Source organism: Rhinolophus sinicus, linkage group LG12 (assembly GCF_036562045.2).
Source record: "Rhinolophus sinicus isolate RSC01 linkage group LG12, ASM3656204v1, whole genome shotgun sequence".
Classification (NCBI taxonomy): domain Eukaryota; kingdom Metazoa; phylum Chordata; class Mammalia; order Chiroptera; family Rhinolophidae; genus Rhinolophus; species Rhinolophus sinicus.
In genome coordinates this window covers 3,104,455-3,121,088 of record NC_133761.1, presented here as the reverse complement: position 1 = coordinate 3,121,088, position 16,634 = coordinate 3,104,455, and the positions used below count along the sequence as shown (strand labels likewise).

Genomic DNA, 16,634 nt, shown 5'->3' with positions numbered 1-16,634 from the left:
CAAACAGCTACGACTGCCAAACTCTGCATAACTGTTAAGTGGCTGGATTTAGGGCCAAGGCTTTTTCTCTTAATAACACCATGGAGATGAACACATAAATGGGCCATCTGCACCAGTTAAAGGTTTACATCTCCTTTCCTCCCAAGGACTATTTTGTTGAGCTCAGGGCACACAGGGAGGGAAGCCCCCACAGATGCATGTTTTTTTTAAGTATCAAGAAACGCCTCACACTGGATCTGCCCAGCTGGCCCTTCTTTACTACGCTCAACCGGACGGCGGTTAAGGCGACCAGAGCCCACTTCATCTCCAGGAAAGAATGAGAGAGGCACGCACGCCTGCTCGGCGACTCCAACATTTGAGGGCAAGAGGCTGTTTCCATTTAGAGCGCGGGAGACCTTTTCCTCTTGCTGGGATTGTTAAACTCAAAATTTTCCATTCTCAACAGGAGTCACTGAGCCAGCGTCTCCATTTGATTCAAACCACTGAATATTTAGGGAGTGACTGCTCTGTGGAAGGCCCTGGGTTAGGTACTGATGGGGACTCAGAAAAGAAGGAAATGGGCACTGATACCAGGACGTGGGTAATAAGGTTTCCCAGGGTGGTGCTTCATGCACTAGCTCATCCAACCCTCACAGGACATTTACGTGGGAAAGCATGATGGTGATGGTAATGGTGGTGATGATGGTGGTGGTGGTGGTGGATTTCCAAGTAAGGAGTGAAGCAACAGGATCAGAGAGGTCAAGTAAAGCTGCCAAAGACACAAAGCTACTTGTTGGAGGAATTGGGACAGGACACCGGATGTTGGGGCTCGTAACTCCAGGTCTTCCCATGGTCCCACCGCTCCTTCTGAGATCACACGGCAGCCAGGTCCCACTTTAATGTCCCTCCTGAGTGCCTACCGTGAGGCCGCTCCTCTACAAGCATGTAGCAAGACCCCACCATGTGCTCCAGTCTGTGGGTTTAGACATGGGGGAGACATTGGGCCTGGCCTTGAGCATCCATGGTCGGGCTCTCTCACCACTCTTCCTCCCTTTTAACAAGCTCTTCAGGTAGGCTGTTGGGTTTTTTAACTCCTTCCAAGGGAATTTCATCACCAACACCATGGACTGTGCTAAATCCCATTCTATCAAGAGCATCCAGCCTAGAGGACCTCTTCAGAACCCTGGACAGCTCCATTGGGCTGCGGGGCTGAGATATTGGGGTGTTTGAGTCCTGAGGACTTGGGCCCTTCTCCTCGTCCTACACAGTGGGACAGCGTGGGGAAGACACTTGCAGAGAATTCTCGTTAATCATCTAGAGATGACAGGGCTCACTCCCAATTATTTCTCTTTTGCATCCCTCCTTCATCAAACTAGGATATCCGTCCATATCTCATCCCTATATTTATATAATATTTTGCTTTATATAAAGTAGGTGGCCACAAATGTTTGGGGTTTCTTCCTTTTCTCTCCCTGCCTCCTTTATCATAACAAAATTTGCATTTATGGGAGGACCACCATTAGTTCACTCCAGATCTCAGAGTGAGAGGTTAAGAGGGCTAACTTAGCTGAAGCATCAGCTCCTTACGCCATAGTGGGGGCCGTAAGGAAAGCCATCCCCCGCCACACGTCCCAGGGGAAGTATCACTGCCTGGTGCACTCAGGGGTGAGGGGAGTAGGGGCTTCCCAGATCTGGGTTCAAAGCTCAGCATTGCTTCTTAACAGCTGTGTGACTTTGTGCAAGCCAGTCCATCTCTCTGCACCGATGTCTTCATTGGTAAAAGAAGAAAAACAACACCTTCATCCCTGCAGACTGAATATGCATGTGTTTGTGCATAAAAATGTACTACAGGATAGATATTCAGCACTGGCCAGTCACAGATCTGAACTATATCTGCATAGAGAGCTAAAATGGACCGAGGGCTCCACCACCTGCATTGCCTACTATAACTCTTACGACAGTTATCAGAATGGTGGAGAGCTCTGGAAACTGAGCCTTCAGGAGGTTAAGCAAGACATCTAAGGTTACAGAGACAGAAGGTAGCTTTTCTAACCCGAACTCTTTAATAGGACATTGTTCAGATTATACTGGAATTAAATGTTGAAGTTTCCTCCAGTTTTACCCCAGCAAAGCCATTTATCCTAATGAGGACTGGGCCTTGATGGTGGAATATAAATCTGACTTATGGATATTTCAAAATAAGAATCATACTATTTCCTTCAGGAAAACACTGTAACTTGAAAGAAGCAGCACACGTTGCCAGGAGCACAGTTAAAGGATCGACCCACAGAACTGATCGTGTTCTTACGACTCGTCCTTAATATCTGAAGTCACATCAAAAACAATCACAGTCCCTCTGAATGGCCTCTTCCCAAATGGTTATTTACACATCATTAAATTCTTAATAGAGGCAGAAACCAAAGGCTGAACGCTTCCAAGCAACTGCAACATCTGTATCAATCGGAAGCATGTGAACAGCCAGCGTGCACTGGACACGATTCATCTGGCAGTAAAGTGTCCAATATTTTTATCCCATTTGATCTGGAAGGGAACTGAAACACCAGACTGAACGCCAGAACCCCTAATTGTGGTCTGTTTGGGATTGGGGGTCTGGAGACAGGCTGCCTGGGCTTCGACTCCAGTTCTACACTGGGGAACCGCAACGTCTGTGGCCAGTAATTTCACTCTTCAAGGCTCAGTCTCCTGTGCAAGTGGGTGACGACACCACTGCCTATCACTCAGAGTGATGGCACAAGTTTCTGGAATAATGCGGTGCTCAGTCCCAAGAAGGACTCTGACTATTTTCCAGACCTAGAAGTGCTCAGAGCAGACCCTGGGCTGGGGAGGGACACTTACTGGAGCTCCTGGGGGCCCAGGCGGGCCCTGGTGACCTCGTGGTCCCGGCGCTCCCTGGGAACACAAGCCAGACAGACATGCATTAACCACGACTCCCCTTCCCTCTGATCCGACCACCACCACCATGGCCCTCTGCTGCTCTAAGTTTACTTCCCAAGTTCCCAATGGGGACCCAGAGGTACAGGGTGGGCATTTGCAATCCGGGCAGAAAGTCAACGTGGCACATCTCTGCATGGCTCCATCTGACCTCAAAGAGCAGTGCCCACTCCACAGCTGCGGCCTCTCTATCCCTGCTTCCACCTAAAGCCCACAATGGGAGCCCCCGCATTTTCTTACCTGCTCGCCCTTCAGGCCCTCTCTCTGCACCTGAGGGACAAACCAGGTGTCAGCAAAGGTGGTGGTATTTTCTCACCCATCAGCCTCTTCCCGCTCCACGGAGGGCATTTACAAGGCAATGCAGCAATTTCTGACTTTTATCTGCCTGTGTCCCAGTTTTTGTGCTGAAAGCCTTGTATCCAGCTCGTGTTGTCAGAAGAATTCCGCCTTCTTCTCAGAGGCATGAACCCTTCCAACAATCCAGTGATGTCAGCCTATGAGTCCATGGTCCCAGCCGCCAAGGATGATGCCACTTACCACAGAGCCTGGTATACCAGGTGGTCCTGCAGGCCCCACATCACCCTGCGTGGGAATGACAGACGTTCAACAGAGTGCATGTTTTGCCACCTTCTTCCACCCTCCCCCACCCCTTCGACGCTCTTGCTTATCTGTGCAAACCCATGGGACCACTTCCTCTCCTGTGCTCAACTGTATGTGCTGGTGACGTGCCTGGTCTGGCTCCCTTCTTGTGATGGTCCCCAACTTTCTGTGTCTAATGCTTATCTCGGCATCAAGCCTGGAGGAGACTGCATGTCCCTTCTGTGTGCATCCACTCCAGTGCCTAGATCTGGCTGGTACCCTCACGACCGTTTTCTGCTCGAGAACAGTCCTTGGGCCACATTCAGTGAGCACCTCACCTGCTTCCATCAGGCCCCATGTTAGATGCACCAAGAGTGGGGTGACACCTTATGGCATGTCCCTTCTGCCAAGTCCATGGTTCTGCACACATGGCCAGCATTCAATCAATATTTATCGGATAACTAACTAACACAAGTCCTGGATGACACCCATCCATTTTCGACAAGCCATGATCTACAAAAGACAGGTTGTGCGTCTCCGTCTCCACTTCCTCCAGGACACCTGTGCAATGATGACCATGGCCACATCAGATTTCTCAGGTGTGAGCTACCTCTTGGCTCTATGAAGGGCATGCTTGGCAACTGTGGCAACAGAAAAACGTTCCCTGCTATTATACCACTGCCCTCTAGCTAAAACAAGGACCCACAGCCCATGTCCCCTCATATGACTTGAGGACATAACTTTTCATTTTTCCTACAGGATACCTCAGGGAGCACGGGAAGCATTCAAAAACTACTACTGACTAAGCTGGCAAAGAATGGATGTGTCACTGAATAAATAAGAGCATCCATTAAATCCTAAGGCTGTGGAGTGAGAGCAAGTGACTAGAGGCACATCTGCCTGCCATCCTTCACTTCATCGAAGGTTCTCGCATACGGACAGGGCAGGTTTTCTCTAACACCAAAACTCATACAGTTACAACTGCCCCCACTGTTGCCCGAGACTTGGAAAAATCACCGCTCCTTATGTAGCATCAGGTGGTTTCTAAAATCTCAATTGACAATGTTTTTTAATCCACTTTAACTTTGAACAAGACATACTACTTTTCTGGGCCTCTGTTCTCTCATCTGTGAAAGGAGCAGGTTTATAAAGATCAGCTCTGTGGTTCCAACTGTGAAGCATCTAAGATTTGTCTCAATGACGCTCTGTCAGATGGGTTAGGAGGCGGCCCATCCCCTGAGCACCACTGGCTTCTCGGTCATTCCAACGAGCGTCCTAAAGGATACCACGGCCCTCGGCTTTGTCTCCCCACTTCTGCTGCATTCATCTTACTAGGCAATGGTAACTCACATGTTTCCCAAATAGGAGGGGCAAAAATAGTCTATAAATGAGGCAGAAGTTTAGAATTTATAGTAATCTCTCTCACACACATACACTCACACACATGCACACTCACTCATACACACACACACACGTGCTTGCACACATGGGCTGTAGCAGGAAAGTCGTCCCCAGATCCAAACTTAAAGGATCCTTCTCTCTTAGTGACCTGAAATAAACTACTTACTTTAGAACTTAGCACCCCTTCAGGGAACTGCGAGAATATATTAAAATTCTGATGCCAGGATAACATAACAATGTAAATCTCAACTCTAGAAATACTGAGCCAGAGAGAGAATAATTAACCCGCTAGAACTGCAGCCCAGGTGAGGGAGCTGGGAGACATCAACGTCCTCCAGACACCAGTCCTTGGCTGAGGGTTTTTCAGCCTGTGGGTCTATTTACTTATTTACACCACGTTCCATGTCTGCTAGAGTCACAGTGGCCTTCTCCTCTTCCTTTATTTTCAGCATATGCTGGGAACTAGTCTGAGTCGGCCAGCGACCCTTGCCTGGGGTCTGCTGTGACACTGAGGGGACGTGATGCACCTCTGGCTGCACCCACCTTAGTTAGGGGTCCCTCCTGCTTCCCTGGCCTCCCCCCGGCTATTCTCAAACCCTGCGTCGATGTCTCCTAAGGGCCTGGAGGCCGGCCTGTGTCTGCACGCACGCGCAGGGCTGCCCCTCGTCTCCCCTCTCCTGTGAGCCAGCACACATCGCACCGCCTTCGTTTCCCCAGTCTGCTTAGGACGACCATCATCTTCACTCTTATTGCACGTCCATGTGTGCAGAGGGGTTTTACACGCAGTTTGTTCAGCGGAGATACACGCATTCGAAGCAGCACACTGACTGAGTTCAGCCTCGTTAAGAAAACATCCTAAAGTAGGTGCCGACTATGGCAAGAGACACTCTTTGTTTACAAAAGATCTACCACATTTTCAGGATGATTATACTCTGGTTTAAAAAAAAAAAAAAGGTTTTACTGTGACAGAAAACCGAGAAGGAAAAAAGGAGCAAAAGGAAAAGGGGTTTATAAGATTTGTTGTTGTTGTTGTGTTTATTACTAGCCTGCCTTAGTCCAAAACGGTTTAAGTAGTACAATATTGTAATATGTCCAGATATGATATAATAGGGACTTTTTGTCGTTTATTAAATGGGGTTTTATTCCTAAACGTAGAAGAAAGTTTAAATACTGTGAGCAAAACTACTTGCAGCAGAGTCCTGACGCCCACTCAGCACCTCTGTCTGCATCTGGTCCCCAGAACTGCAGCCCGGCCTCCACCCGCCGCTCGTCCTGACCAGGCACGCAGCACACATGCCTGCTTGTCAGGACCCGGCCCTTTCCACCCCACGGTCTGGCTTACCTTCTCTCCCTGGGGTCCCGCCACACCGGGAGGGCCAGGCCTTCCCTGGAGGAAAGAAAGAAAAGGTGGACTGTCAGTGGCAGTGACAGGAAAGAGATAGAGAGGGCGCAGCTGCCAAGCTGGAAGGTGCCTTTTCCCAGACATCCTGCAGTGTGCTGACTGCTAGAAAGCTCTTCCTCAATGAACCTAAATGCCACATCTCCGGGGGGTTCCCTCGGGACTCATGCTGGTACTGCAGTGTGGAGAACACATCCTGAGCCAGCAAAGGACCTTTTCCTGAGGGACAAGAGGCAGAAAGCCAGCAGCCAAGATCTGCTTTCGGCCCAGGGAACGTGCAGGGCCAAGTCTGGTGGTGGGTGGAATCGTGAGGGGTGCTGAAGGCCTGCCAGTCTCCAGGGCCCCGGGAGGAGGGGACGGCTGCCTGAACTCGGGACCAGGGTTAGTTGCTGCGACAGGGAAGACCGGGCCCCTGAGGGATGACACAGGAGGTGCTGAAGGCAAGCCCTCTCTTCTTCGCTATTCCCACTGGGAAGCCTTCTGAGACTGGCCCAACGGAAGCCCAGGTACCTAAAGCTCCCAGCAGAGCAGGAAGTGAGGGGGGCCCAGGAGCCACCCCACTCAGCAATGAGGAAGTATCTAGAAGGCAGTTAGTTACACAGTCAGTGTTCATCCCCTGACCTGACAAGTGATTTTTGTAGGAATTCATCCTAAAGGAATAATCAGAGGTACACTCACAAATGTATATGCAGGCACTCTCCCTTCCTTTTCACTATAAAGAGCAAAGAGCAGACAGAACGTAAACATCCCGTAACAGGAGCAGACCTTCCAAGATGCTCACTGTTTCTCTGATTCACACCCTCCTCTGTGGCCTTGTACCATCCACTGGTTGGTTCATTGTTTCGTCACCACCCTCCTGTGGGACGGGGCCTGTTGTTTCTTGGCCGTCACCATGTGCGTATTGCTAGTAAAGCCTCAGGTGAGGCACGTAGGTGGCACACAATGAATATTTTTAAGCAATAAAAACAAATAAATTGTGGCACATTCACACCTTAGATTACAGGGTTCGTCTGAATCAGGCCCTCAGTGAATATTTGAGAAAAAATGGTTACATGCTTATGACACAATGGAAAGGGAAGGCGGCAAGTTATAAGATAAAGAGATGTGATTCCAATTTGCTAAATAACAATATATGTAAATCAGGGTATTATTTCAGGGTGATGAGGTTAGCTATAATTTTATGTTAATATAGTACATTAAAATACATTTATTATAATAAATGCATAGATCAAATATAATTAACTTAGGTATTTATTTTATCTTTAAGCTAATTATATAAATGTATTAATTGACTGATATATTGATGTGTCAAATTATATTATACAAATAAGATTTCCCTAATTGTTTTCAAGCAGATGTATGATTTTAGGTTTTATCTCGTTTTAATCAAGTAACCGTTTAAATATTTAAACTTAGTTCCTTTTTGGATAATACGGTCACATGGTTCAAAATTTAAGTGCATAAAAATGTTCTTCCTTCCCAGTCACCACCCACGGAGGTTCACTCCCTGCGGAAACCAAGAAAACAAGTTCTCAGTTTTCCATGGCCCTTCCAAAGACCGTCCGTGTCTGTATAAGCCTTTGTGCACTGTCTCCACTCCATTCTGCACTTTCCTTTATTTTCCACTCTGTGTCTTACAGAATTCCCGTATCAGCTCACCATTAGGAGTTTCATTCATTTCCAAGGGTTCACGTTATCCCCCTGTAGCTATACACCCTGATTTAGTCAACTAGGTCCTACTGGAACCTACTCTCATGGACACGACAGAATGAACACATCACTTGGAACATGCCCACGTCGCCCACGGCCTTCACATTCACGATCACACATCATCACTGAGGTGAGAATGGCGGGAAGGAGCTGTGTTCCCCTGGGACCACTGCATTCTTAGCGACATAAGCTGGGCTTGGGCTGGTCGGTCGCTAGGCCTCCTGCAGCCTCCAGCCGAGCAGGACGGAGGCCGAGGTCCCCGTGTGCCAGGCTCCTCTCGCCCCTGTCCTCCAGCATTCTCAGCCCGGTGGTGCCGACGTCCGCCTACCTGCTCTCCAGTCTCCCCACGCTTCCCGGGGAATCCATCCAGGCCTCGCTCCCCCTGGCGAAAGAAGGAGAAAGAAGACATGAAGAACAGATGGGCATCCCCAGGGAGGAGGTCATAGAAAGGAAAAGCAAGCAAAGGCCCCTAGTGCCCGACCGTGCTCAGCTCCTCTCCACCAGGCATCTCTGGATGCAGGGCACACACACACCAGCCTGGAGTGTAAGTGTGGTGGGTGTCAAGGAGCATAAGTCAAAGGTCAGAGAAACCGGATTCCTATCTGTTTTGTATTTCCCAGACCTGGGACCAGGGGAAGGCCAGGTACCCTCTTCGAACCCGTCTCCTCATCTCATGGGTCCAGATGGGGGCCAAACAAAGTAACGTGTATGTGGGGTTTGTAAAGACTGATTCCATGTCTGTTACCACATCTTCTCTTCCTCCGAACACTCTGAGGTTGACAGGCTCAAGGGCCGCTGACAGGTGAGGAAACTGAGGCCCAGATGTAAAGCCACCTCCCCCTGGTGAGGCGTGCTTGCACTGGAGCCACAACCTGGCTCTCCTGACCCTCAATCCACTCTTGCTACTGCCCCCCGGGCTCCTGGAGCAGCACACTGGCCTCATGCATTGATTCTCAGGGTGGCCGAGCTGGCGGCATCTTACGAGTCCACAGAATCCAGCCACCTCATCTGGAAGGAGAGGAAACTGACACGCTGAGGGGTGTCTCTCGTCCAGGGCCACACGGACACTGAGTGACGGAGCCAGGACCAAAGGCAAGGCCTCTGACTTCCCGTCCAGGCTCTCCTCCTTGTAACAGCCCGCCTACGACTGGAGCATGTCCCACGGGCTCAGCAGAGGAAAATGTGTTGACCAGGTTCACAGCTCATTACTGCCCATGTTCCGCCTGGATGCAGAGGGCTCTGCCTGCTGCCCAAGCCCCCGTTTCTAATTCCTTGCACTTGTATTTCAAGATCAGTAAAGCCCGGAGCCAAGATTTCTCTCAGCTGCAACTCAGCACAGTGGCGGGAGCACGGCAAGGGCTGGGCTGGATGTGGCGTCAGCACACGGACAGCGGGGCCAGGAGGGACAGAGCCGGGTGCTGACACATGTGGGTTCTCATTAGTGGGGGACGAGAGGAAGAGAACGAGCAGGAGAGGGAGCATGGGGGAAGAGGAGCTGAGGGAGGGCAGAGAGAGAGAGACACGGCCAGGAGACAGAAGACGACAGCCTACACAGCAGGGTCTCTAACTGCAAGGCCTTCCAAAATCCGGGGCACGTGAGGTGGGGTACAAACGATAGGGTCAAACCTGAGAGAGCAAGTCCCACCTGAAGGCTTGACCCTGTTTTGTTCTGTTGTTCACTTGTGTTGGGTGTCGCTGCCACTGCACTGTCCACACAAGCATGACAGAGGACAGGGTGTGGACAGAGGGCCACCAGCTTGGTTTCTGGCATAGACTGAGGGGCAGCGGGGGCTCTCGGGGGCAGAGAAAGACAGGTCTCAGTGGTCAGCCTCACAACTCAGAAGCCAACCCCGGCTCTCCCACGCTCTAGCTGTGTGACCTTGGACCAAAGCCTTAGCATCTCTGTGGCTCAGTTTCCCATCCAAACAGGGATGGTGTTTACCTTATGAGGCTGCTGTGAGCTAGTATGTGGAAAATACTAGAATGATGCTGGACAGGCCTGTCTGAAGGGGACATGGAAACTTTTTTCTTGCTGATGTAAGAAATCAGAGAAAATAAACTGCTTTAAGTATCCATCAGACGCAAGGACTGGAAAGCAGCCTAAGGCATCATGCAGTCCAGGCTTGTTTGACAGATGGGAAGATGGAGGTGCAGAGAAGGGACCAGCTGTGCCAGTCACCCAGGAACCGAGCACGGCAGTCAGAAACCACACCCAACACGGAGCGAGCAGGGTGCAGGCTCCTGCTTGTCTCTCTGTCTGTCTCTGTCTCTCTGTCTTTCTGTCTTCCCAGCCTGCACATAGATGGCACGTGCTGCCCGGCACTGTTCTCAGGATAAATATGGACTCACTCAATCCTCACGGTGGCCTTCTGTAATACATACAATTCTCAGCAGTGAGGAGATTTGAGACTCAGAGGTTAAATAAGGCCAGCGCTTGCGGAATGCAGGCTGGGGTTCACACACAGGCAGCCATCTCCAGAATCGTGGTGAAAGCTTCCTCTGTGCCATGAGGCTGCTGCCTGGTGCAGCCTGCGGGGACTGTGGCCGACGGGGACACTGGCGGGACATCCTCTCCTGGACAAGCACACACACTCAGCACACGTCATGGATGTGCACACATGTATACACGCTCACAGCCACGCACACACACAGGTGCGCCCAGGAGCAAGCAGAGTGGACGTGCGCAGGTGTCCTCTTCCCCTTTTCTAGGGAAAGGTGGGTTGGTGATTACATACCTTTTCTCCTCGGGCTCCCCTTTCCCCTCGTTCTCCTTGGAGACCCTGGGGGGGAGGGAACTATCAGTAACACAACATCTGAGTCCCGCTTCTGTCATTAAAATCTGAGGGCCCACGGGACAGGCTGCCAGGGACAGTGAGGCGCCTGCCCTGCCCCCTCCCCCACCCCCCACCCCCCCCAGCCACTCTCCCTCCTTACCACTCGGTACTTGTCTCATAGCACTCAACCCATGACACCTCTTGACACCTCTCTGCCTCCCCCAGGTAGAACTACGGCCCCTGAGTGCAGTGCCGTCACTCCTTCAGGGGTGTCTGGAACAGGGCCTGACACGCGACGCTGTTCGCAAACACTTGCTGAATGAGTGACTCAGTGAATGACCGGATCAATCAGCCAATCAGCGGTCAGCCAGCATCTCCTCAGGCACCGCCCTCGCTGAGGTGCAGAAAGCAGAACAGCACCATCTGTTCTTCCCAGGTGTGCAGGAGACGCGGTGAGATGCGGGGCCACCTGCACCCACTGATGGAACCACGGCCTGTCCCGGGCAGGGCAGGCCAACGGCGGGGTGCCCGGCCCTGCTGCATACGCTGGCTGTGCCCTGTGTTACTATGGGGACGCCCCGTACGGCCCTTCTCTGTCCTCTTCTTTCCCAGAGAACGGACCCTCGGACATTCTATGGAGACGGTCCAGGCCCACTTGTGGGTTCTGGGAATAACACATCCTTGAGAGGACACATCCTGTCCCAGAGGGCAGAGGGTGTGCGACCACCGGGCCTGTGGGGGAAGCTGGACTCACGCCATTTTACCTCCATCCAAGTATTTTGCCCAAACACACAGAGAGCAGAGACCTTGATGCCCAAGGCAATGCAGGCTGCCTTGTTTGAAAATGACCTATGACACGGCCCCTTTCACTTGGAGATAATCTCACATCTTTCTTAATGAGAACCAAGAGCAGGGTTAGACACCCAAGCAGCCACTTTGCTCCTTACGTACCACACCTGTTTGTTCATCACTTTATTTCGTGGCTACAAAGTCACTGAACATTCCTCACGTGCCTGGCACGGCTCTACAGGCTGGGAGTTAATAACGACACCACTCCCTTCCAGAGTGATGGACTACACAGGTCGGTAAAAATGGCTTCTCTAGGTCAAGTGTCAGGAACACTGGGGCTTCTGGGGAAAATGCAAATTCTTGGGTTCCACCGAAAGCCACTGCTTCGCAGTCTGGGAACAGGGTCCCGGGAGCGTGCACTTAAACTTATTCTCCAGGAGACTCTGAAGTACCAAAACGGCGAAGTATTTCTGGCCTACGATGAGAGACCAACACTTCACTGCCACTGCCACGTCCAAGGCAGTAGGTCCCCTGTGCTCAGAAGCAGGAGGGAGCTTGTCAGAGGGCTCGGGGCCCCATCCCAGGAGAAGGAAAGAACCCCTTTCAGACAAGCCCTTACTTACGGGAGCTCCAACGTGTCCAGGAGGCCCGGGAGGTCCTGGGGGTCCATGGAATCCCTGCAGAGTGGTCACAGAAGGTTTGGGAATGGACAGAAAATGCAGGGGTGGGGGCAACACTCAGTCACTACCAGGCATGGGGAAGAGGTCGTCTGCGTCTCACCCGCCACGTGCTGCCACGCTGCTCGCACAGGTCTCACCAAGGGACCCACCCCCAGTGCCTCTCCTGTGTTTAGAGCTTGTGCCATCGCCTGCCTGGTGGAGCCAAGATTCACACCTGATCTGCTCAACTTCAAGGAAGAGCTAGCAGCTTGTTAGCTGAGCTCTAATGGGGCCCGTGTAACAATTTCCCAGGCCCCGTGCCCCAGGCCCCTCGGCCCGTCGCCTGGCCAGGATACATGCACAGCATCTGATCAACACGACTGATTCACTGCTCAGCAGGCCAAGTCCGTGGGGCCAGGACGGCCTGGAGCAGCCACGACAGAGCCTGACAGCAGCCTGCAGAGCCCACCGGCGCCTCTGCCACCCAGACCATCAACTGCGACAGCTTTTAAGCAACTCACTTGGCAATATCTATGAAAAGTTATGAAAATCAAACTGTGCATTTCCTCAGCCAAGGGTATCCCAATGTTTCTAATCTATCCTACTGAAATGAAAACGTAAGGAGAAACACACACACACCCACACACATGCATACGTGCATGCATTTATCACTTCACTGATTTTAGTGAAAAACAAATGACAGGAGATGCCACCTTCAGGGTCCATCAATGGGGAAAGGTAAATGTAAACAACAATGCATCCATATCATGGAATAATATGCACAGATTAAGAGAATGTCTGGCATCTATCTACCGGTGTGAAAAGATGTCTCTGATCTCTTGTTAAATGGAAGAGACAAATGGCAGAGAATGGAGTGATCCATTTGTTCTAAGAATTTCGGAAACATCGCATACGCGTGGACGTACACACCCAGCGTGCATGCAGTTATATGAGAAGGACAGGCAGGGATGCATCTGGGCGGCTCCCCTACACCTAAAGCAATTGGTTTTGCATCAGGTTTGTGCACTGGGCTCAAGGGACGCTTACCCGCATGCCCACCTCACCAGGCAGCCCCGGCTCTCCTGGCTCCCCCTGCAGACGAAAAAGTACACAGTCACAACCCAGGGGGACACACCCAAAGCCTCTGGGGACTTCCGTTCCTGGAACTCGGAACTCGCACAGGTGCAATGTAACCCCCACGGTCAGAGACCCAGGCCCGCCCCCCAGACCCTCCTTCTATAAGCGGAGGCGCTGATCTCCCCGCAGGCGATGTCATCTCAAGCCCCACTTGCTCCGGCCTGGAGGTCGCAGAACCCAATTCACACAGAACAGTGCACAGCGGTGGGCATGACACAGGCCTTCTTCGCGGAGGAGAAGTCTGGCCGCCCAGAGGGGAGTGAGAGGGGGTCTGCAGATTCCTGAACTCCCCTCTCTCCCCTAGTCCCCACCCCAGACCTCCTGTCCTAACGGCTGTGGCCTTAGGAGGCCCCCACAAGTCAGCTCCCACTCTGAGGTTGGGAACCCGAAGGGAGCAGAGAGGCAGGGCACCCAGAACCAATTTTTGTGGGGGGTCCCTGGTAAAGAAGAGCACCCCTTTTCCCACGGAGCAGGCTGACCCCCCAGAGTTGAGGTCACTTTTGTCTGGGTTTCTGGAGTGCGTTTCAGTACAGAGGTGGAGCGGGAGTGCGGACATGGGGGAGGCTGGCTGTGCAGGGTCTGGTGGACTCCTCGGGGGCCACCCCACCTCCTCGAGCTACGAACTGGGGTCTCGGGTGAATCCCTCACCTGGGACGGGAACGTGGTTCCAAGCATGGGCACTGGGGACAACAAGACCTCCATGCAGAACTGCATGTCAGCTACGTGAGGATATAACTTCCAAGGACACGCAGGGGATGGCACAGCAACAGAGGCTGCTGGTGCTGTGATAACCGTTAGGCTGACCTCCAGGGACCCGGGGAGATGCTGGGGCTAACGAGCCCTGCAAACACCCGTCCTAGAGAACACGGAGCTCTGACAGGGGTCCCAGGCCCGGCACCACCTTGTGGGAAGGGCAGAAAGAACAGACGTACCCGCACGCCTTTGCTGCCGTCTCTCCCAGGGGGACCAGGCGGGCCCAGGGAACCCTAGGATGACAGAAGAGAGCAGAGGTTAGTGCAGCAAACGGATAGCGCTGGGGACCATGTCCTAGAAGGCTGGCCAGTGGAGACAGTGCCCGTCAGGGGGTGGTCGCCAACCTGCAGCCTGGGGGCCACGTGACAGAGCACAAGAAATGCAGGGTCTCAGACTCCACGGGGGCTCACCTCTGACCAAGACCCCCAGGTGGCCTGTATGCACCTGGCAGCAGTGGGACACCCCGGCCCACGCCCCTGCCCTGACACACAGTGTAGCCACCTGGCTCCCGGCTCAGAGCCACATGTGTAAAGCAGGGCGCTGGGTTGCAGCAGGCCCTCGCCCTGGGCCCAGTCTCCACCTGGCTGGACTGGACAACAGTTTGGTGGGGGGTGCCCTGGGCTTTGTAGGGTATCTACCAGCAAGCCTAGATGCCAGTGGCACTCCCCAACTGTGACAACCAAAAATGTCCCCAGTTACTGCCAAACGTCCCCTGGGAGGCAAAACCACCCCCCACTTGAGAACCAGGGGCTTGAACAAGTAATTCATGTGTTTTAAACCTGGAGCAAACTCCACTGGAGTGAGTCACATGCGGAAGCTGGTGACAAGCACAGCCATGGAGCAGCTGTGAGACAATGGGGGGCCCTGGGCCAGGCTGCTCATCTCCCTCCCCCACACACCTCCCGGAGAGGGGCTAGGGGGCAACTTAAAAACAGGGGCCTCCAGGTCCCGAAGCTCCCATTCAGCTCCCACACCACCTGATTCAAATCAAGGATTCCTGAGACCTCCACCAGCTTCCCCCTTCTCTGTCACTCTTCCGTGTGACATGACCAGATCAATGCCTCTTTCTGGGCTTTTCCAGCTGAGAAATGAAGATGCTGGACAGTCAGTGAAAGAGTGAACTGTTGCATCTATAGGTAATATTTGGCAATCACCACATATGATCTCATTTGGTCCACATACCAACCCTGCCAAACGGGGCTTATTTTCTCAAAGGCATGTCAGACATTATATATTTCTAGTTTTTATCTACAGATTCAGACATATGCATGTATGTGTACATATAGACATATACACACACGTATTTACTTTTTACATTTCTATGAAGTGTTGTCTATGACCTCAATAGTCTAGTAAAAGTCAGTGTGATATTGTAGAGACAGACAGACAGACAAGTCCGGCCCTGGCATCAGACAGATGTGGAGTCTGTGCCCCAGCTTTGCACCCTGAGCTACCTCTGAAGGCTCCGTGTGTCACTTGCCTCTTGTCTAAGTGTGGATGGTGCCAGCGGCAAGGCTGTGGCGAGGTTTGGGGCACGCAGCACACACGTCTGCTATGGGGACAGGACGTGCTTCCTGGCTGCCTGGGGGGTCACAGCTGCCCCGCCCACAGTGACAGCGGGACTGGGTGGAAGCACACCGTGACCAGGGAAACGCCTTTCAAACTGTGTACCATGCGTGGCACGCGCTGCCTGGGACGGTCACACCAGATGCACAGTCTTGCTGTCTCATAGCGATTTAACGGTGGAGATAAGGGCACTTGGCCTCACACAAAACACTGATTTGCCAGTAAGTGGTATTTGGTTCTCAGGCTCGGGGGCCAGGAGGGTCCAGTCAGCTCCAGTCCTGGAGACTGGAGGGATGAGTTAGGATGGGTAGAAACTTCCAGAGCAGGTCACTCCAGGCAAGGCAGCCTGGTGGGCAGGCATCACGGACTTGGTAGGCTGAATGCCGCTTCTGCTACCCTCACTTACAGTAGGGTGGGCCACTTTGGGCAACTTCATCTCTGAGTCTTAGTTTCTCTCTCTGTAAAATGGGAACAATCACAGCCACTGTGCAATTCTGTAAGTACTAGTCGCCTCCATGGTGCTTCATATTACGTTTCCAAAGCTGCTTTGGATGGTCCAGTTTGAGCTGTAATTAATGTGTGAGGGGGTTGGGGACAGCTGGGGTTCTTTGGTCAAACAGGCTTGTGAAATGCAGAGTTACCTGAGTAAACAGGTTGCTTTACACTTTACAGCAGGCTGTTCTGAAGCCTTACATACACCCGTGTTGGCAGTGCTTCTCCACAGCGACCTTGTCCCGACCTTCCCACGGGGTGTGAGAGGCTGCAGTGGATCCACATACGTGTATGTGTGTGTAGCAGGGGGGCTCTGCTTCTCTGCGCCAAATCAGGGACAAAACTAGTCCTTCATACACTTGTGTCAAGACGACAAGGCTGCCATCGGCAGGGGTTCCCAAGTGTGAGGAAGGAGAGTCAGCCTGACTTGCAGAGAAAGAGGAG

At 52.3% G+C, this 16,634-nt stretch overlaps 1 protein-coding gene across 2 annotated transcripts in view; it reads right to left on the bottom strand.

The window, feature by feature from the left end:
- The window catches only part of COL22A1 (collagen type XXII alpha 1 chain), a 200,560-nt gene that overhangs the window by 98,324 nt on the left and 85,602 nt on the right, over positions 1-16,634 (bottom strand). For both annotated transcript variants that reach the window (XM_074316437.1, XM_074316438.1), the window contains exons 13-21: positions 14,312-14,365; positions 13,290-13,334; positions 12,207-12,260; positions 10,756-10,800; positions 8,349-8,402; positions 6,254-6,298; positions 3,469-3,513; positions 3,172-3,201; positions 2,836-2,889 (exon numbers count right to left, since the gene is read on the bottom strand). In XM_074316437.1, coding sequence (XP_074172538.1) covers positions 2,836-2,889; positions 3,172-3,201; positions 3,469-3,513; positions 6,254-6,298; positions 8,349-8,402; positions 10,756-10,800; positions 12,207-12,260; positions 13,290-13,334; positions 14,312-14,365 — 426 coding nt within the window. The remainder of the gene's footprint in view (positions 1-2,835; positions 2,890-3,171; positions 3,202-3,468; positions 3,514-6,253; positions 6,299-8,348; positions 8,403-10,755; positions 10,801-12,206; positions 12,261-13,289; positions 13,335-14,311; positions 14,366-16,634) is intronic.